At 31.1% G+C, this 23032-nt stretch overlaps 2 protein-coding genes and 1 pseudogene across 4 annotated transcripts; all 3 read left to right on the forward strand.

The window, feature by feature from the left end:
• The first annotated feature begins 2918 nt into the window (after nucleotides 1-2918).
• Nucleotides 2919-4641, forward strand: LOC123208676 (annotated as a pseudogene).
• Nucleotides 4642-7116: 2475 nt separating this feature from the next.
• LOC123206967 (caffeic acid 3-O-methyltransferase-like) lies at nucleotides 7117-11085 on the forward strand. 3 transcript variants are annotated; one of them, XM_044624266.1, is made up of 4 exons: nucleotides 7117-7645; nucleotides 9601-9917; nucleotides 10003-10067; nucleotides 10619-11085. In XM_044624266.1, the coding sequence occupies exons 1-4, from the start codon at nucleotides 7248-7250 to the stop codon at nucleotides 10916-10918; spliced, it is 1080 nt and encodes a 359-aa protein (XP_044480201.1). In that variant the 5' UTR covers nucleotides 7117-7247; the 3' UTR covers nucleotides 10919-11085. The 3 variants fall into 3 exon arrangements, with proteins under 3 accessions (XP_044480201.1, XP_044480210.1, XP_044480216.1); XM_044624275.1 differs by having other exon boundaries at nucleotides 10728-11085; XM_044624281.1 differs by having other exon boundaries at nucleotides 10768-11085.
• A 6993-nt stretch (nucleotides 11086-18078) lies between these two features.
• Nucleotides 18079-22439, forward strand: LOC123209824 (GRF1-interacting factor 1). Its single transcript, XM_044627984.1, has 4 exons — nucleotides 18079-18331; nucleotides 20380-20456; nucleotides 21463-21547; nucleotides 21766-22439. Exons 1-4 carry the CDS (start codon nucleotides 18251-18253, stop codon nucleotides 22189-22191), a joined length of 669 nt encoding a protein of 222 aa, XP_044483919.1. The 5' UTR covers nucleotides 18079-18250; the 3' UTR covers nucleotides 22192-22439.
• Nucleotides 22440-23032: the final 593 nt, after the last annotated feature.

Genomic DNA, 23032 nt, shown 5'->3' on the forward strand with positions numbered 1-23032 from the left:
ATATCATTGAAAACACTTCAATACAAAGAAAATCATATGTTGCTGAATTCTAGAAGTCAGTGTCTCCCATTTAGACTTCCTCCATTCAAGCTTCAAACTCAAACCCACGGCTTTCAGTCAACCCCACTTAAATGTGAAAACTCATAATATAAATGCACATACAAACTGCGTTCAGTCACAAAACATCAACTCATCAATCTCCATAACCATTTTCGAATCATCTTCAACCTTCAATTTCAACTTGCATTAAAAAATTCTTGCAAATCTCAAATGGGTTTACGTTGCTTCATAACACCTTCTTTCGCGGCCTTCTTTGTTTGTCATTATGTGAGCAAACTTGGGCAATGTGGCCGCTCGAAGGAGAGCAATGGAAGCAGAAAAGTCTCATCGTCATATAATGATCAGAAAACTTCAGAAAGCATTAGAGTGTAGCGATATATGTGTTTAGTAAAATCATTTCCCTTCTACCTTCAAGATTTGTGGGGAACTAGAGAGGTGCCCAATCATCATTACAGTGGTTGCAAATGTTATGCGAAATCTAATACACTTTTGCTAAGAACACTAAAACATACAAATTGAATTAAGATACAATACTTAGACTAATAACCTTTTCACAATCAAGAGACTTAGAGTTAAGGGTTCTCTACCCGGATTAAAACCGCTTGGAAGCTTTTCAGTATAAGCTGATTAATGGATCAATGCTCCAATTGAACAATGTTCGATTTGCAGGTTGAAACTATTACTCTAATTTATGTACATCCTTTATTTTAAAGTATTCAATACTGTTATAAACATGCATCGGCACAATGAGATTTTATGATAGACACCTCAGTTATGGAAATACTTAATGAACTTCATCTATTACCAAAATTCATCAACCAAACGAAAATCACCTTTCATCATGCAAATATCAAAACTCATCTTCTAAAATCTTTAATCAAGCAAAAAAGGGGAGGGGGTGTTTTCGAAAGGTCATTAACTATTTTGTAATATCAAATAATAATTGAATTTTCTTGAGCTTCAAGGAGAAAATCTAAAATGAATTGTCATTCAATCTTCAATAGGATAGGGTAAACATTGTCCCATTTCTTGATAAATTCAGCTTCCAGAATTTAATTCTGGATACATGTCATGATGATTGCAAAGAGATGGGGGATGAAAATATCATGTATAGAGATATAATTATATAAATGCTACGTAAATTTGTGTTTTTTTTTTTTTTTAAATTCCATGAATGGCCCATGATTTCATCATTTAATTCAACGACTCTCTCTAACTCTAAACTATAAATACAAAATTCCCTAAATACTAACTTAGTCAATAGATATCATTATTTATCATTACAATTTTGCAAACTTGAAGCTGATATAACAACAATTTAATTCATAAAGATAATTATTTAATAAAAAAATTACTCGTGCAAACAACACATTATTACCAATTCATTTTTTTTTATGTAGTCGTTGTTAGTTAGCTCCACGAATTTATATTATTTATCATCTCAATTTTGTAAGTTTGATGTTGAAACGATAAATGAAACTGATATAAGTACAGTTTAATTCATAATGATAAATATTTAATAATAAAATTAATCATACGAATAATAACATATTATTATTTATATTTTTTTAATATATAGTAATAGTTAGTTAGCTACACGAAAATTTATATTATTTATCTTTCCAATTTTGTAAACCTGATGTTCAAATAATAAATGATATTGATATAACAACAATTTAATTTATAATGATAAATTATTTAATAATAAAATTAATTATACAAATAACATATAATTATTTATACTTTTTCTTTTATATATAGTAATTGTTAGTCAGCTGCATGAAAATTTATATTATTTATCTTTCTAATTTTACAAACTTAAATGTTGCAATAATAAATAATATTGATATAACCACCATTTAATTTATAAAAATAAATTATTTAATAATAACATTAATCATACAAATAACACGTTATTATTTATATTTTTTTATATGATCGTTCTTAGTTATTTACATGAAAATTTATGCAATTTTACTTAAACAAATCTTATTTAATGATAAAATTAAGGTCAAAAGACTATTTCCATCCAGGATTTACCTTTTTCTCAACTTTTATCTATTAGTTTTGAAGATAAAATCATCATTTAATTAGTAATATTAAAAAAATATAAATTTATTTTATATTTTCTTATAAACCTACCAAATTCAAAAAGTAACATTTTTCATTCTTTGATTGTTTTCTTCGGAGTCTCACTCTCTCTCAGACCAATCAAGCAACATTAACAAAGGTGTTGATTCATTTGGAAAGATATATCATCTTTCCAAAAGACAAGTAGTCTTTTTTGAAAAAATGATTATTTTTTTAAATGAAACGATGTCTTTATTAGCGTCTCATAGTCAACTAGAGGGAGAGAGATGACGTTAGAGAAAACAATTAAAGAATAAAAAATTAATTTTAGGAGAGAAAATTAAATTTTTTAAACTTTGTTTCAAAAAAATTATTAGTTTTTAAAATTTTTAAAAATAAGATAAAATTTTAAAACTAATAATTTTAGTTAATTTAAATATTAATAAATAAATATTTAAATTTTAAAAAAGTACTCAAGAAAATTAAAAAAAAAAAAACCTGAGGTGGAAATAGGTCCTACCACCTAGTCGTTTTTAACCGCACGAAAATTTATACGATCTCAGTTGGACAAATCTTATTTAATAATAAAATTAGTCACATCATTATTTATGTAATTTATGGGATATCACTTGGACTAATCTTTCGACAACACTATTATTATCGTAATGACACTGCATCAACGTCACAGTAGTCTTCAAATTTTCGCCTCAATTTAAAAGATTAATCATTTCAATTCATTCTGCAACCGAGCAAGAGAAATAATTCATAGCTGAGTTTTAGAGAAGAAGATGAGTTCTGCAGATGACAAAGAGAATGAAGTATGTCTCGATGCCTTATTGTTCTCCAGTTCACCAACGTTCTCGTTGGTCCTCAAAGCAGCCGTGGAGCTTGATTTATTTGCAATCATGGCTCAAGCAGGACCTGGGGCTTACGTTTCAGCTGACGACATAGCGTCTCATTGACCTGCCAACAGACCTTCCACAGCTTCAATGGTTGACAGTGTCTTGGGCTTGTTGGCCAGTCATTCAATGCTTACTTACTCCTTGCGGAAGCTCGAAGATGGCAGAGTTGAAAAACATTACTCTCTCACACCTTCCTCACGACTCTTTATTTGCAAAAGTGACGACGAATCCAGCTTATCCGACGTAGTCGCTTTTGAATATCACCCAGCTGTGCTGCAATGCCGGTAGTGAAACTTACAGCATTTTTTTCTACCACTGAGGATTTAATTTGATTAATTTAATCATTTTACTTAACTGTGTTTGTAAAGGTTGCAACTGAAGGATGCAATTCTTGAAGAAACTAATGGTGATTTTTTCAAGAAAATTCATGGAATGACATGAGCAAAGATCCAACTTTCAACAGTGTTTTCAACAAGGCAATGGCAGCTTTCTCGACAGTTACGATGAAGGGGATTCTTGAGGAATACCAAGGATTCAAAGGGCTTGGATCATTGGTTGACGTTGGTGGCGGAAATGGCAAATGCCTACATATGATTACCTCCAAGTATCCTCATATTAAGGGCATTAATTATGATCTGCTTCATGTTATTCAATCAGTAACATCTTATCCTGGTATAAATAAAAATGGAAATTAATTCTCAAATGCTTAAATTATCTTAGTTAAATTTTTACAGTAAAATGCAATTTTTGCTTAGGTATTGAACATGTTGGAGGAGATAAATGTTTTCCAGCGTCCCAACAGCAGATGCAATTATGTTAATGGTATGGTTATTTTATTATAAAAATATATATTTCCAATTTTAACTACTCAATTATGTATTTAAATGACTTATCTTCTTATGCGATTAGATATTATTTTATCTTTAATTTAAAATTCTCTAATAAAAAAATAACGCTTAATCTGAAATCAAATAATGATATTTTTTTAAGCAATATTGTACCCATTTAGTTTTGAATATTTGATTGAATACATTTAAAATCTTAGGGTATCCAATTGGATACTTAAAATTGGATGCACATAGTTTTTATTTTTTTAGGATTGTTTGATATTTTCTTGAGTAATGTTATGTGCACTAAATTATGAGTACTTAATTAAGTTTTCAAATGTTACGTCACCATATGATTTGGTGTTAATTTATCTTTAAAATAAATTCATCAGTCATATAATAATATATCATTTGAGCAGTATAGGAAGCAAAGAATTTTATTGCATTTCCTGAAATTTTCTTTTGCTATCTCCTCTTTACAGAATGTACTTCATGATTGGAACGATGAAAAATGCATAAAAATTCTGAAAAATTGTCACAAGGCGCTGCCAAGGAATGGGAAAGTGATTATTGTAACATCTATATTGCCAGAAGAACCCGAACCAAGCAAGTCTTCTATTTATGCTTATAGAAAGGACAATGTAATGCATATGGAGACTCCATCTGGGAGAGAAAGGACAGTGAAAGAGCTTCAGAAATTGTGTGAACAACCTGGGTTTTCCAACTTTCAAGTTGCATGCTCTTTCCAAGGCATTCATTCTGTCATAGAAGCTTATAAATAAGATTGTGATTAATCTGCCAGAGTACTTCCTTTATTGGAAATAAATAAAACAATAAGGAGACGTTTGATTTGAGTAATATTTGATTACTAAAATAGAAAGATTACCTTGAAGATAGATTACTTAGAAGATTACTGGGTACAAATAATTACTATGTTTGATAAAATTTGATAGGTATAAATAATTATTGTGTTTGGTTAAAGGTAATAAAAGATTACTAATAAATTATTTTACTTAAATGCCCTTGAATATAATTATTTTTAAATATTTTTTATATTATTTGTCATATTAATTAAAAATAAATTTATTTTTATCTCAAAAAATTAATAAATAATAATTTTTCTATAATAAACTCAAAATTACCCCAGTAATCTTTAAATACCTAAGGTGAAGGTGGTAATCAGATTATCACTTATATTACTTACCACGTCAGTATTGGTAATAGAAGATTACTGTAATATTTTATTACTGACAAACCAAACAAAAGAATAAAAAATAGATTACCAAGATAATCTTAAAAACCCTTAACCAAACGCACCCTAAAGCTATATATGCTATCAATTAGGTATTTAAATAATATGTTATCATATGATTAAATATTTATATTATGACACATTAGATACTTAATCTGGATGCATATGGCATTGATCAAAATAAAATCATGAGTTTATGTATAAAAAACTTCAAAATTTGTAGATACATTCATGAAATCCTTTATTATTAGAGTAATATTATGTGTATCTATTTTAGTTATATAAATATATATATACTTATATATATTATTATATAATCGAATATTATTTTCTTTAAATGTTTTCTTATGTCTATTGATCCAATAAAACATCAGTTACTGAATAATTGCGTCTGAATTTAGGTCACAAAATCCCCTTTCTTTTTTAAACAATTAAACTTAAAAAAAAAAAAATGTAATTAACAAGTCTTTGATAACACCTATAAAACTCTCCTTAATTTCGTAATAGTTTGCTTGCATAAATTGTAATTCCTTCGGCCAATTCAAAGAAGTTTTATACAACAAAGTCCAATTTAGTGTCAAAAATAATTCCTAACCAACAAGAATCATGCTATCTAATATAGGAGATGCGAACAGGCGGATCAATATTTTGCATAAAATAATAAAATTTTGTACGTCCAATTTTTAAATATTTAAGTAATATATTATATAATTGAATAATTTTAAAATAATTAATTATAAAATGATATATTGTATGAACACATGATTCAACACTGAAAACTTATTACTCCCCCTTGGGAGTTTCCTCCCCCCACTCACGTCTGATGCACGAGAATTGACTTCTTCAAATTTCTTACTTTTCCATTAAAATAATTTGATTGTTTCCACTTAAAAGTCAGTGTCACCCGTTTAGACTTCCTCCACTCAAACTTCAAAATCATGCCCGCGGCTTTCAGTCAACCCCTCTTAAGCCTTATAATATAAATACACATAGGCACTTAATTTCATTCACAAAAGATCAACTCAAAAATCTCCATAACCATTTTCAAATCATCTTCAACCTTCACTCTCCATTTCTATTAAAAAATTCTTCCAAATCTCAAATGGGTTTTCGTTGCTTCATAATATCGCTCTTCTGCGTCCTTCTTTGTTTGTCATTCTGTGAGCAAACTTGGGCAATGAGGCCGCTTGAAGGAGAGCAATGGAAACAGAAAAGTCTCATCGTTCAATCCCTCCAAAAGGGTCCCGTGCCGCCAATCGCTGGCAATCCATGCACTTATATTCCAGGCGGCGGCCGCGGTCGTTGTACGTTAAGTGAAATGGATTTTGCGGCAGCTGATCATGCACCACCGCCACCAGCTTTTCCGAATTTCGTGGTAAAATTTGCAGCGGCTTCTGCTATCAATAACGATTCTAGTTCTTGATCATTCTGGTGTACATATAAATGACAGCAATTTCAACTGTTTTTAAATTTTTTAAAATTCTTTTTCATTTTGTTTTTTGAGAATGGAAGCAACGATTTTCAGGCAGCACGCCTGGTGGTCGATCAAACCCATCATGTAAACTCATTAATATTGAAATTATTTATTGGATTCTTTGATTCTTAGATTTTTAATTATTTCCCGAATGTCGGGCAGCCAAGATTATCAGATTTTAGAGATGATATCTCAAAATATTGATCATGCACGCAGCATATATATATAAAATTAATCATATATCAAAACATTCAGTAAATCAATATATAATTTAGCTGGCTGATTTATTTTTAACACAGAGAAAAGGTATAAAACATAATCCTATTTTAGGAACAAATATGGCTATAACAATTGATATATTATAACGTGATTAACTGTCAACTTGCCAAATCATACGAAAACACGTTCAACTTTACTATCTTAATGAGATGTATTTAGTAGGTAAGAATGGAAGGTGGACACATACCTATAATTATTTCAGGACTGTCCTTTTAAGCTTTAATTACGAAGATTTTAGTGGCTAAGAATGAAAGATGGAAGCCACAATATCTACACGTCACTGTAGTCTTCAAGTTTTCTCCCCTTTTTAAAGATTGATCTATATGAATTCATTCTGCGACCGATCAGCAAGAGAAATAATTTATAGCTGAGTATTAGAGAAGATGAGTTCTGTGGGTAACAAAGAGAATGAAGTATGTATGGATGCCTTACTGTTCTCCAGTTCACTGATGCTCCCGTTGGTCCTCAAAGCAGCCGTGGAGCTTGATTTATTCACAATCATGGCTAAAGCAGGACCTGGGGCTTACGTTTCGGCTGCCGACATAGCGTCTCATTTACCTACCAACAGACCTTCCACACCTTCAATGGTCGACAGCGTCTTGGGCTTGTTGGCCAGTCATTCAATGCTTGCTCACTCCTTGCGGAAGCTTGAAGATGGCAGAGTCGAGAAACTTTACTCTCTCACACCTTCCTCACAACTCTTTGTTCGTACAAGCGACGACGAGCCCAGCTTATCCGACGTAGTGGCTTTTGAATATCACCCAGCTGTGCTGCAGTGCCGGTACTGAAACTTACAGCATTTTTTCATTTTTTTTCTTTTACCACTGAGGATTTACTTTGAAGGGTAAAATTAGGCATGCATATAAATTTTACAAATTTATTTATAGGCCAAACGACTATTTCTCACCTAAAATATCCTATAATCATAATTTCTTACTTTTTAACTTTAAAAATTTTATTTACTTATTTATAGGTGATTAAAATTAATAAATCTGAACTCTTTAAAAATTTATTTTTTTCCCACATAAACTTTAAAAACTAAAAGTTTTTCCCAAACTGAAGTTTTAAAAAATGCTAGTTTCCCCTAGAGTTTAATTTTCATATCTCCGATGCTATTGTTAATAGCCTCTCCCTTCCAAAGTTTTCTCTCCCTCCGATGGTCTTACTCCACTTAGTGGGACACCTAATCAGCATCCAATGAAGCTTAAGCGACGATGAGAGATGAAGAGCTTCATCGAGAAGACAAAACTCTTCATCTTCCCAGACAAAGACAAGATTTTTGTTTTCGTTTCCCATCGTCTCCCAAACTTCATTGGACGTCAATTGGGCATCTAACTGAGTGGAGAGAGACTGTTGGAGGGAGAGAAAGTTTCAGGAGGGAGAGACCGCCGGTAATAGCATCGGAGATTTAGAAACTAAACCCTAGTAGAGAATTGTCATTTTGTAAAACTTGGGTTAGGGGAAAACTTTTAGTTTTTAAAGTTTAGGGGAGGAAAAATAGAGTATATTTTAGTTTATTTGTAATATTACAGATAAAATAATGGTTTTGCCCCTATAAACATTAATTTTAAACAATTATGGTTTTGAGATTTTTAAAGATAAAAATGAGGAAAAATTGAAAAAACAATATACTCTTTTTTTTTTGGGGGGGTCTAAGATGTGAGTTTATAATTGGGTAATGTGATTATTTATTTTTTCTTGCACTTTAAAATTATCTAGTCAGATTATATAAACAAATTTATGCATACTTTGAATGATTGATGAGATATTGAATTTTTTATCTTAATTTGAGTCCATTTATACATTTATATTATACTTTTCATACCTTAAATATTTTTACCATTTTATATGTTAAAATACTTAAACTGTTCTTATCTTCAACATTAAAAAATTAAATAAGACAATACTATTCACTTTTATGCATTGCAAAAAGAGAGGATATGTGTAGATATATGGTATCAATATTTGAAACAAAGTTTATATATGTGAAATTTTGGCTTAAAATAAACCTAAAACATAAAAACACATGTATTGAAATATAAAACTCTTAGCATTAAGGTTAAGATATAACTTTTATATAGGACCAGAAAGGTTGACGTTAAACACCTACTTTGAATGATTGATAGGATAAACCTAAAACATAAAAAAACCTACTTTGAATGATTGATGAGATATTAATTTTTTATCCCTAATTTAGGTCTATTTATACATTTATATCATACTTAAAATATTTTTATCATTTTATATGTTGAAACATCTAAACTGTCCTTATCTTTAACATTAAAAAACCAAACAAAATAATACTACTCTCTTTTATGCATTGCAGAGAGAGAACATGTACAAATATATGATATCAATAAACCTAAAACATAAAACTCTAGGCATTAAGATTAAGATACAGTTTTTATGTAGGCTAAGGTGGTTGGCATTAATGCCAAGCCTTGGCGTTGATGCCAAGGTTGGCGTCGCCACCAACCCCTGGCTTAAAGTTAACCCATTCTTCCTCTGTTTTTTATCTAGACTTGGATCTTTATTAACTTATTCTTAGTTTTATTTCAATTACATTATAACAATATTAAACAATACAATAATATGAAATTATAATATCAAACAATACAAATAACAAGAAATCACAATAAATTATATTTCATATAAAGTCATAATCATGAATATATCTTATATTATTTAATTTTTAATTGTAATGATTGATTCATTTTACTTACTGTGTTTGTATAGGTTGCATTTGAAGGATGCAATCCTTGAAGAAACTAATGGTGATTTTTTCAAGAAAATTCATGGAATGACAATCTTCGAGTACATGAGCAAAGATCCAACTTTCAACAGTGTTTTCAACAAGGCAATGGCAGCTTTCTCTACAGTTACGATGAAGGGGATTCTTGAGGAATACCAAGGATTCAAAGGGCTTGGATCATTGGTTGACGTTGGTGGCGGAAATGGCAAATGCCTACATATGATCACCTCCAAGTATCCTCATATTAAGGGCATTAATTATGATCTGCTTTATGTTATTCAATCAGCAACATCTTATCCTGGTATATATTAAAGTGGAAATCATCAAATACTTTGATAATCTTTGTAAATTTATTTTTTTAACTGTTAAATGCAATTTTTGCTCAGGTATTGAACATGTTGGAGGAGATATGTTTTCCAGTGTACCAACAGCAGATGCAATTATGTTAATGGTATGGTTATTTTATTATAAAAATATATATTTCCAATTTTAACAATTCTATTTAATGATTTATCGTTATATAATTAGATATTATTTTATTATTAATTTAAGATTATATACTTAAATGGTAACAAAATTAAATTAGATAATCAAAATTGAATGCATATAGTTTTTTTCTTTTAACTAATATTATATGCAACGAGTTTTGGATATTGGTATTTTGTGTCATCATATCATTAAGATTATTTTATATTTAATTCAAAATCAACTATAATAAAATATCAACATGATATCTAATTGGATACCTAAAATTAGGTATACATAATTTTTTATTGATTTTTTCATAGGATTATTTGATATTTTCTCGAACAATGTTATATATGTGCATCAAGTTTTGAGTATTTAATTAGATCTTTAGATATTATGTCGTCATATAATTAATTATTAATTTATCTTTAATCTAAAATCATTGATTATACGATAATACATCATTTGAATATTATATGCACATAATTTTAGTATATTTCTTAGAAATTTTTTTTCGTTATCTCCTCTTTACAGAATGTACTTCATGATTGGGACGATGAAAAATGCATAAAAATTCTGAAAAATTGTCACAAGGCGCTGCCAAGGGATGGGAAAGTGATTATTTTAACATATATATTGCCAGAAGAACCCGAACCAAGCAAGTCTTCTATGTATGCTTACAGAAAGGACAATATTATGCGCATGGATACTCCATCTGGGAGAGAAAGGACAGTAAAAGAGCTTCAGAAATTGTGTGAACAAGCTGGATTTTCTAACTTTCAAGTTGCATGCTCTTTCCAAGGTATACACTCTGTCATAGAAGCTTATAAATAAGGGTTGAATTGTGATTAATCACCTATAGTATTTCCTTTGTTAGAAAAAAATAAAACAATAAAATTATATAATCGGAAATTTAAATAATGTTTTATTGTATGATTAGATATTTATATTATAACACATTAGATACTCAATGTAAGTGTTGGTTGTAGCATTGATTTAAATAAAATCATGAGTTTCTATATTAGAAACTTAAAAATTTGCAAATACATTTGCGAAATTGTTTATTATTATAATAACAAACCATATTCTACAATTTTTTTTCTTGTGGGCATTAATGTTTAAGAAGAAAAAATATCAAGGGACAATGTTTTTTCATAAAGACTGTCGGAACATATATTAGGTGTAAAAATCGAAATTCATATTTTACAAAATCAATTGATTTGTGTTAAAATCTAATCTATCACATTTACATACTATTCACTTTTATTAGATATGAGATTAAATATATGAGTTTTTTCTTTTAGTCTCTAACACATTTCTTTAAGTATAACTATCATAGATTGTTAGATATGTTGTTTGATTGAGTCTGTTTGAACGGATGCGTTGTCATTTGTATCCAATAATACTTTAAATTATTAGACTTATTGTTTTACTCATGCTCTAATATCTTATTGAAATATATATTGGGTTATAAGTGTGGAGATTGATACCTATATTACATAAAACTAATTAACTTGTATTAATGTTCAATCTTTCACATTTATATACCACCATTTTATATTATACTTATAGATAACACAAAATAGTTTATGATTATTCCACTTAAGAGAGGGTATTAGAGATAAAATTATTATTTTTTACGGTTTAGGGGAGAAAATAAGATAAGATTTTAGTTTATTTTTAATATTATTGATAAATTGATGAGTTTACTCTTAAAACTAATAGACTTAACAAATTATAGATAAAAAATTTTTTTAATTAAAAATTGAAAATTTAGAAAATGAGCAATCATTGGGTGGGAATAAATCCATTGGCCTTTAATTTTTATTACCCTGAAACCGAAGGCTAACTACCAGTTGCTGGCTACCAATGGCCCCTCCCGCGCCTAGTTGCCTAACCAACCCGCAACTTGCTAGGGGCGCCTGACTTTTTCATATGCAATTATAATAAATGCCACATTTTTTAGCTTGAAATTTTTATTTTCTCACGTATTCGTCAAAGTTCAACATTATTTTTAACTGTTAAAAGGTCTCTTCTTCTCCTGTATTCAAATCAAGCCAGATACCATAAACTCTTCAAGTAAAAGCTGATACTCCCGAGCCATCTATATCCTCATAAAATCAAAACTCAAATCACCATGATTTTTATCAACAGAGCATCTGCTACACCACATATCATTGAAAACACTTCAAAACAAAGAAAACAGAATTCACCATTCTAAATTTTAACATAAGATCACCTCCTTTTAAAATACGTTGCTGAAAATATATCAGCACAAACAAGATTCATACGTTGCTATATTTTCTACCCATCAAAAAAATAATCTCTCGAATCCTCCTTGCTACCATATAAACACACACACGTCCTCCCTGGATTACAAGGGGCCAAAACCATTAACATATCATCTGCCCACCATAACTACAACTACTTTCTATCATCTTTCCGGTGGGAAATATTCGTTCGATCTATAATATAATAAGTCCTGAAGAAAAGGAGAATGCTTGACATTTTAGACCTTAATAACTATCTCCAAATTCTTTCTTCTGTCTATTGGATCCAATAAAACATGAGCTACTGAAAAGTTGTGTCTCAATTTAGGTTCCAAACTACCCTTTCTTTTTTAAATAATTAAACTTAGAAAGAAATGAAATTAACAAGTCTTAGATAACACCTAACAAACTCTACTTGATTTCATGACAATTTGCTTGTATAAATTGTAATTCCTTCAGCAAATTTTAGCCTAAAAAATAAACCAAGAATCATGCCATCGAATATTAGAAATGTTTTAGTATTCAAAACTTCTTGTACATATCATTGATCTTCATAAAATGTTTTAGCATTGCTCTGGATAAAAAGTTTGCCCCACTCACATCACATGCACCATAATTGACTTCTTCAAATTTCTTACTTTTCCATTAAAAAATTTTCATTGATTCGCATTAAATAATGGTACCCACGAATTGCTTCCGCTTAAAAGTCAATATCTCCCATTTAGACTTACTCCATTCAAACTTCAAAATCAAACCGCGGCTTTTAGTCAACCCCTCTTAAACCTCATAATATAAATACAGATACGCAGCACATTTCATTCACAAAATATCAATATTCATAAATCTCCATAACCATTTTCAAATCATCTTCAACCTTCAATTTCCATTTCTATTCCAAAATTCTTCAAAATCTCAAATGGGTTTACGTTGCTTCATGCTATCGCTCTTTTGTGTCCTTCTTTGTTTGTCATTCTGTGGGCAAACTTGGGCAATGAGGCCGCTCGAAGGAAAGCAATGGAAGCAGAAAAATCTCATCGTTCAATCCCTCCAAAAGGGTCCCGTGCCGCCCATCGGCGGCAATCCATGCACGTATATTCCAGGCGGCGGCCGCGGTCGTTGCACCTTAAGTGAAATGAATTTTGCAGCAGCTGCTCATGCACCACCGCCACCGGCTTTTCCAGATTTCGTCGTAAAATTTGCTGCGGCTTCTACTGCCAATAACGATTCAAGTTCTTGATCATCCTGATGCATATACATAAATAACAGCAATTTCAACTGTTTTTTTTTTTTTTTTTATAATACTTTTTCATTTTATTCTTTGAGAACCATTTTCAGGCAACAAGCCAGGTGGTCGATCAACCCCATCATGTAAACTCATTGATATTGAAATTATTTATTGGATTCTTTGATTCTTATACTTTGATTATTTCCCCAATGTCCAGCAGGCAGCCAAGATTATCAGATTTCAGAGAAGATATATCAAAATATTCACATATCAAAACATTGAGTAAATCAATATTTAATATAGCTGGTTGATATATTTTAGACACGGTCGGGAAAAATATATAACATAATCCCACTTTTAAGAACAACAATGTTAATCAAATCAATTACAAGATATAAATTATAATAAATATCTAATAATAATAAAAGAATAATTCTACATATACTACTAATAATAAATACAAATACAATTAAAAAAATATACATATTATTATATAATTGAATATTATTTTATCATATTATATAATAATACTTTAATATTTTATATCTATATTTGTATTTATTGACAGTATTTGAAATATTAATAATAATAATAAAATAATATCCTAAACATATGCAGATTATTTTGATATTACAAGTCATTACTAAAACCATTTGTGGGGTGGCAACTTTGAATATTAACATTATCACCATGTCTATTTTGATATCACATTAATTTTGACAAAAATATAATTATATGTAACAATAATATATTGTATGGAAATTGGATATTGTTGAATTCAAATGAATCCGACATTATTGATTTCATCGTTTAATTAATTTTAAACATTTTTATTAAAAGTGAACAGTGTATATGTTGACCAGTTACATAGAGTTTCTCTTTCTAGAGTTGACTGTTTACCCATAATATTATTTTAAAGCATCATTTGCGTTGACAAGTTGCATGAAATTGATCATATATTAATATTAACATGGCGTGGAATTATACGTTTAAACGCGAACTTTATTGTTAATTTTAGTCAAAGTCATAACTTAATTAATTATTGTCCAAATTCATCCGGGGATTTCTCCCTTCACCTACTCTCTCGAATTACCAATATATTATTTTGTTGAATGAAAAAATTTCTTTTTTTTTTTTTTCTGATTTCATTTGTTAGATAAGTCAAATTGGAATATTTGTTGTAACCATATTTGACAAATTAAAGAACAATTGTATTCATATTTAATTGTACGTGGACATAAATAAATTTATAAAAGTGATAGTATTTTATGTTGTATGAACATATAAAATAAGCTTTTCATGTAAATATAAATTATAATTTATTTTGTCCGTATTTAAATTAGTAATATAATTAAATAATTAAATAACTAGATAGGACTCTAACCAAACGCAATGTTTATTTGAATGTTAATTTCAAGTTGCAAAGAGATTGAGGAAGATATTGTGGTAGTATGGATTGAAGGCCAGATTTTCAGGGCTTGGCGTGGTGGAGAACGTGAAGAAATGGAAGGAAACTGTTAGGAAGGAGGAGGAGTTGCTTGCCAAAAGCACTTGAAAAGGAAAATTGCTTCTCATGTATAGCTGATCTGAGTTACTAAGTCAATGGGAAGCTTACATGATCATCAATCTATTTCTGATCAGTCATTTTATCAAAATCATAATCTTTTCACTCACCTTCACCTTCACCTTCTCTCCACCCTTCTTCTTCTCAGCTGCCTTATCTCTCTCTCAAACTTCTCTTTTTCTCATTTCTACAAGAATTTTGTTACCCCTATGTGGATTTCTCGTACCAGAAAACACAAGAATATATAAAAACATAAAATTTAACAACAATTTAAAGACTAAATATAGTGATAAACTGATAATCGTCACCCCAAAATGACAACTGTGTAATAGTCTGAAAAGAAAAATGGCTGAAAAAAAAAGTGAAGTTACCCCAAAGGTAGAGCTACAAAAGCAACAATGATAAGGATAGTGTAACAGTCTTATTGGAAAGATATTCAAATCGAAATTTAATTAAGCTTCTGCGTTAAAACTTTAGTTCAAATTTAGTTTGAATTAAGTTAAATATCAATTTGAGTCAAAATAGTTTAGTGTAAAAATATAGTCGAGTTTAAAACTTATATTATATAAAACTAATTAATTTATGTAATATAAATTTTAATCTTCATATTTATAAATTCAATATATTTCTACATAGTATCAAAGTTCAAAATCAAATAGGTAAATCTAACAATCTAAAATAATTATAGATACCAAATGACAATACATCCATCCAAATAACAAACGTAACAACTTGTAGTAGTTACATTTAAGAGAAAATATTGAAGACTAAAAAGTTTGATATCAAATAAAAGTAATACAAGTAAGTGATATAAGCTAATTAATTTTATGTAATATGATTTTAATTTTTACACTTATAACCTGAATATATTTCTATATTCAGTTTGAAGTCAGTCTTAAAAAAACAGACTGACAAATAGATGGGAAAACTGAATTTTCAAACTTAACAGTGGGAAATTGTTATTACGGCAAACCTTAGGAATTCGGCCGAAGAAAATGTTTGGTGGTGAGATTAACATTACAGGTGTGAAGAAAGGAAACATGTGAAGTGGTAATGTGTCATAAATAGCCTTCAATAATTCATTGACTGCAAAATCAAGTGGCATTACCAATGGTACACGTTGCAGAGCTCAGTCTTTCATTCAATTCACTCATTCATGGCTCACATAATATGATTTAGTCAGGCATGCAGGGCAATTCATGGGTCACATGATACACCTTGTGAATCCGAATATATTTAATAAAATATTAAATGTATTATCCTTCAACCATATATTTACCACGTCAATGTTGAGAATAGGAGGAACTTCATTATTTGGTAATGGCAAAGGATCTTTAAATCGGCCATGGCTGTTGGACCTGGTCTTGTTGCAGTGATTGAAGAATGATTATGTATGTTTGAATGATGGTGAGCAAGAAGACGTGATGATATTTGCAGTGAGACCTGAGCCCTAGACAACAAGAAAGAGTTGAGTGTGACAGGACCAAACCAAAGCCAGCTAATACAGCTATGAAAAAGAAAAGAAAAGACAGGATTGGAATTTAAGTGCAGCTATCAATGGTGACCCCAACTACCCATCATGTTATAGCACTTGGGAACACCAAACTATAACCCTAACCCACTAACCCAACTACATCAACCCCCATCTAAACAATATTCAAATCTGAATTATGTAATTGCAAGTATTTTCATCTTGTTTTAGGTTGAAATTGAAAAAGGATGAGCAAGTGATTTTAGACCCACATGGGGTAGAAGTGGATGAGTTGAGCACAAACACTTTTTAGTTTGAATTTGATTCAAATAAAAAAAATTTAATTCAAATCTATATTTTAAATTTATAACTTGAGTTTATAGTTTATTAACAAAATAATATCGTTTTATTCAATAATAAATAAAATAATATTATTTTAATAGTTATTGGACATAATCTAAATCGAGTTATAAAATTAATTCAAATTAAATTAAATCATCTATTGACTCATAACTCGAACTGAATCAAACTTTTTTATTTCCAATTAGGTTTGATTTAAAAAATGAATTAACAGTTTTGATTTTAATTCAAATCAAATTCAAATAAAAATAATTTAAATTAAATCAAATTGAAGCAAATTGAATTCTATGACTAAACCAGTTAGACTCGGATCCAACCCCACACATGCGGAGTAGAGTGAGTAGTAGCTTCAAACTCTCTGGTTTCGACTTCCCACTAAAGAGTGAGAGGAGCATAACGATAAGTATTGGGGTCACATAGATATTGCAGTTACTTGAGGGGATGGACTGGACAGCACTGCAGAGATCATGTGAACTCTGGAGCCTGAGTTGGGCCCCATTTCCCAGTACTCTGCTTTCACCTACACATTATTGATTGATGAGAATGGTAACATCTCAAAAACATGACATCATTTTGGTCCAATCACAAGAAAAGTGTTCAATTTTATAGTGATTGTATCTCTATCTTATCTATCTTGGCATCTTCCCACTGCTGCTTGAACCCGTTTAAGCTCCTTCAGAATCAGAATCATCTAATTGCTTAGGCAAAGATAATAATAAATAAATGGTGTTACAATCCTAGGACTAAAATGAGCACAAACCTTGACCAGAACAGGGTTTTAGAGCACAGAGATGAACAGAAGAGTTGGACCAAAGCTAAGACCAAGCAGAAGAAGACACAGACAGCCACAGTGATGTTAAATCAAGATACCCTAATATTACTAGCTATGCATACAGATACACTCAATATTTTTCTCTTTCTGTTTGTCTTGTCTCTCTCTCTGCTGCATCACTATCATCAGTCACGTGATTGCCCCCATCCAAAAACCAAAACCAAACCCTTCTCGGTCACTAACCCACCACAGTGTCTACATTGTCTTGTGTCTCTCTGCGGGGGAGTTTTTGTGTACAAGTTACTGTGTCTGAGAAGAGAGAGAATAAGAAAGTGAAAAAACAAGCAAATAATATAAAAAAGCAAAAGGTATCTCAATTTCTCTCTCTTATTTCCCTCTCCCACTCCTTCTCTGCCCTATCTATCTCCTCTTTCAAGTCTTTTCTTTGAGTGAGAAAGGAATCGAGAAAGAGAGAGAAAGTGAGTGTGCGCTTGTTTATAAGAAATGCAGCAGCACCTGATGCAGATGCAGCCCATGATGGCAGCCTATTATTCCAACAACGTCACAACTGATCACATTCAACAGGTTCTCTCTTCTCATCTCTGCCACTTTCTTTTTCATTTTTGGCTTGCCTATTATGCGCTTTCTACCGACTTTGTTCTCTATTCTATTGCCCCTGATGAATGGATAGTTTAAAAAGGTTTAATTTCTTCTCTTTTATGGTCAAAGTTGTATTTATATTTGTATCTGTAGGTTTTGATTGTGGGTTAGCATTTGTTGTTCATGCATGATGTTGTTGAAAGTTGCTGAGTGTTACTAGGTGGGTAGTTTTCATTTACTTGTTTTGTTGTTCAATCATTCTTCTAAGTTTCTATTGAGATACTGCTTGAGTCAAGTGGGGCTTTAACCCTTTTTAAAATCCTAGATCATTCGGAAAACTTGTACTGGAGGCAGGTACAGATTTGCTACTTATGGTACTTCATACTGCTATCTTTATTTTATTTGCTTGTGTGTGTTCTTTAATTACTGTTTATTTCATATTTTATTGAACTTATATGGTATTGAAACTTGATGGATTTTATTGTTCCTGTTTTTTTAACCTAAAGTTCCTTCTCTGTTGGTATCCTCTCTAGCTACCAATCATTATATCATGTTTTGGTTCAGATAGAGAATGAAAAGCTTTAAATATTTAAAGAGATGTACTGCTCAACCTTTTCTGGTGTTCTTATAGATGAATATCTTCTGGGATAATATTAATGCCACTAATTTCAGCATTAGTTTATAGTAAGCTTTGTAGGGCATAATCTGAAGACTTAGTTTATTTAGTTGTTAGGGAACCATGATTCATTGATTAAATACTGAACAATCGTGAACAGAGTGGAAGAATAAGAAATAAATTGTGAAAATCTATATTTTAAAAAAGAAAAGAAATAAAAAAAGAAGATTCTCTTTAGGTGACATGAGGACCTCCTGTTCATAAATCTTGCTAGGTCCTTTATAATTGTGATGAAACCAGTGGCCGAAACCATAGTTTGACTTCTTAAAGTAACTTTAGAAGGTAGTTGATGTATTCCCACTATCTTTTAGAATATTTTTAAGGCATCATGGTCTTCCTTTTAGTCTGTTCAAGGTACTGGTAAGCGTGTGTAAGGAGAGATCAGGATATTTGGTTTTATATGTCATGTGATTGAATTGAAATTAGTATGATTGCACCTACATCTTTTCTTTTCAGTGGTTGTTTCTACATGTTTCCTTTTTAGATGTTCTCAATGTGGTGTTGTGGTCCTCTTTTTATTGTCTATTGTCGGTGGTCCTCACTGAATGTGTCCATAATATGCGGATGCATCTCTTTTATTTGGTAGATATCATTAATATACTTCTTTTGTCATTGGTTGACTGGCTAGGAAAGGAGGAAGTAAAGATTGCTTAATGGTAGGTTAGCCTGGGGAAGTGTAGCATAAAACTATCGACTTAGTTGCACATTGATGTGATGCTAGTGTTTGATTCATTATCTTGTTTATTATTATTATTTTTTTCTTCTTGGTGTTTAACCGCTTATAATGTGCAGCTATGGAGTATGTTTCTACACATAAAATAGCTGACTACGTGCAAATCAAAATGATTGTTGAAATGGCTTATTATGCTGCTCTTATTTCCTTAGGAATAAAACCTAAGCAATAGAAGCCATGATTATGGTCACATTCTTGACAATCTTAGAAATATCAGTTTCTAATTCCAGATTTCATCTTCTCTTTTATAAGTAGTCTGATTAATGGAGGGAAAAAAAAAAGAAAAGAAAAAGAAAAGTAAAGAAAGGAGGCAGAGCTCCAGTTCAAAGCAGTCTCAGGATTTGACTCTGCTAGTTCTTCAAGGTTTTGTTTGGATATTAGAAACAATGAGGAATAAGAAAAGAAAAATGTTAGACTCCTTAAGAAATTAGCTTCATATGATTTAACAGATTTTATTCCGTTGTGTTGTTCGTTCCATTCTTTGATTGGGGGGCTCCATTCAATTTGCATGATTTCCTTTGGGAGAGTATAAAGCATACTTCCAACATCATAAATTTAAAATAGCTTTTATTTACTGAGTTAAATAATTTAACTCCTTCTTGGCTTTGTTCTTTGTTCATGCAGTATCTGGATGAGAACAAGTCATTGATTTTGAAGATTGTTGAGAGCCAGAATTCAGGGAAACTGAACGAGTGTGCAGAGTGAGTACTAAACTCTTTTTCTCACTTTTAACAAACTGTATCTTTTGTTCTTTTTGTTAGCATATTTCAACCTTATGTTTTACTTAACTTTTGATTAGCCCTGGATGTTGGATTTTTGTTTCCTTCTCCTTCGGTTTTATTTACATTGTCCAGGCTAGTGGCATGCCCTGTATTACTCACTCAGTGTTGTGGATTACCTTATAAACAAGTGGATAACCATCAGGATGCTAATATCGAGCTTCAATTTTAGCTTGTTTTTAATGAAAAGTAAAACAATGAATAGAAAAGTCTACTTTTGTGTAGGACCTAGGAGAATATAATAGTTTCAATCAGAAGAAATGAAATGGTTTATGAAGTGATTGCTTTTTACCATCTTACATTACAATTATAAATTAATCACATGCTATGACCACATTTAACAATTGCTCTTAGGTGCTTTTGTGTTGAAACATGCTTTCACTGATGATCTGTGAGCAAATTTGAGGTGCTTTATTCACCTCCTTCCTTTCAAATTACTGTATTGTGCAGCATCTGAAATTAAACTCAACTGTTAATTTTTTCATCTGTTAGAATATGTTGGCATATGATAAGTAAGCTATGCAGTTGAAAAATAGCCAGAGACAATTGAATCTCTGCTTTTTTTTTTTGGGTTTCTCTCAAAAACATATTAACTATGGATGAATTGAAGGACTCAAATAGACAGTGCTTGCAGTGGCTTTCAATCTGAGTATGATCTGATTTGCAGCATATATAGGAAACCTTGTGTAGCTGAATTTAAATTGTTCTTTAATTTAGAAGTGGAAAATTTAGAAGGTTACACGAAATCTCATTAAAAATAAGAAAAATATTGTACTTTCTCTTGACATTGTGAAATTCGCATGGGCACTTTCAAGTACCGGGCATGTAGTGTAGGACATACCATAGAGTTTTAAACTACCTGGCCATAGTTTGACAGTTTTTACTTTGTTGTGCATAAAAAGCCACTAATCCTTTTTCCTTTTAACAGGAACCAAGCAAGGCTGCAGCGCAACCTCATGTATCTGGCCGCTATTGCAGATTCTCAACCCCAACCTCCTAGCATGCATGGCCAGGTGCAAACCTCATATTTGTTTACGGTGCAAACTCTCTTATTTTAAGCAAGAGAGTTTTTGACACTATCTATGTTGCTATGAACCAATTGCTGGTTTTTTTCAATGATGATCTTCACTAAATGCTATCTATCATTTTATAAAAAACTGTATACTCAATTTTCTGGTGCTCAAAATAGGATTTAATTGTTATTCTAATTATATCTTCCAATGTTTTGTAGTTCCCTTCCAGTGGCATTATGCAGCCAGGATCTCACTATGTGCCGCACCAACAAGCTCAACAGATGACTCCACAATCCCTCATGGCTGCACGCTCCTCCATGTTGTACAGCCAACAGCCATTGTCAGCATTGCAACAACAGCAAATCTTCCATGGTCAGCTTGGCATGAGCTCTGGTGGAAGCACAGGCCTTCACATGCTGCAGAGTGAAGGTAGTACTGCAGGAGCAAATGGGTCACTTGGAGCTGGAGGATTTCCTGATTTTAGCCGTGGCTCTTCTGCAGAAGGGTTGCACGGTAGAGGACTGGCTGGAGGGAGCAAGCAAGATATGGGGAGTGCTGGATCAGCTGAAGGACGAGGTGGGAGTTCTGGAGGCACAGATGGCGGTGAAACCATTTACTTGAAAGGGGCTGATGATGGGAACTGAGAGGTAAGATTGGTGAACCTAGTTGTTCACTAACATCAAAGTTTAGGTTGATTTAGATAGACCATTTAGAAGGCCAATATGAAAAAAAAAAAAAAAAAACTTATGTATCTGAAGCAAAACAACTGAGAGGGCCTGACCTCAAAACTTTTTATGCTATTTTAAAGTAGTGAGACAATGCTACATGTGGTAATGCACCATGTAAATTTGTAGGTTAATTTTGATGTGCCTTGATCTGATCACTTTATTTATTCTGTCCTTAATTTGCTGGTGTTGTTTCTTGGCGTTGCAATTCCAAATTGAACACGAGGGGGTGGGGTCTTAAGTTTCAATATCTATTTTGAAGGCATAAATGGATACATACTTATATATATTATTATGTAATTGAATATTATTTTATTTTTAATTCAAGATTATCTATTCATATGATGATATATATTAAGTGTATATTTGTTTATATATTCAAAATAGGTCCTAATAGTTTTACAGGATGAGTTTATATGGTTTGGCTTGCAAGGGATTTGTGGTTACTGCTTTCCGGCAGAGTAATGATTTGATAAGGAGAAAGTTGAGATCTTATAGAAGATCGAAATGAGTTGGGTTTTGAGTTTATAATGTAGGGTAGATACCATAATGTAGGAAGTCAAATCTTTGGCAGGTGGCAAGGGTGACCTGATTAGGGTTGAATTTGAATTGAGTTAGTTTGAATTTATAAGTCAGTTTGATTTGATTCAATTCAGTTTGGTTTGAATTTATTTATTTTAAATATAAATTTAGTTTAAATTAAAAGATTTGATTTATTTTAAAACTAAGTTAAAATTGAGTTATAAAGAGTTCGATTTAG

This window comes from Mangifera indica, chromosome 2, assembly GCF_011075055.1.
Source record: "Mangifera indica cultivar Alphonso chromosome 2, CATAS_Mindica_2.1, whole genome shotgun sequence".
Taxonomy (NCBI): domain Eukaryota; kingdom Viridiplantae; phylum Streptophyta; class Magnoliopsida; order Sapindales; family Anacardiaceae; genus Mangifera; species Mangifera indica.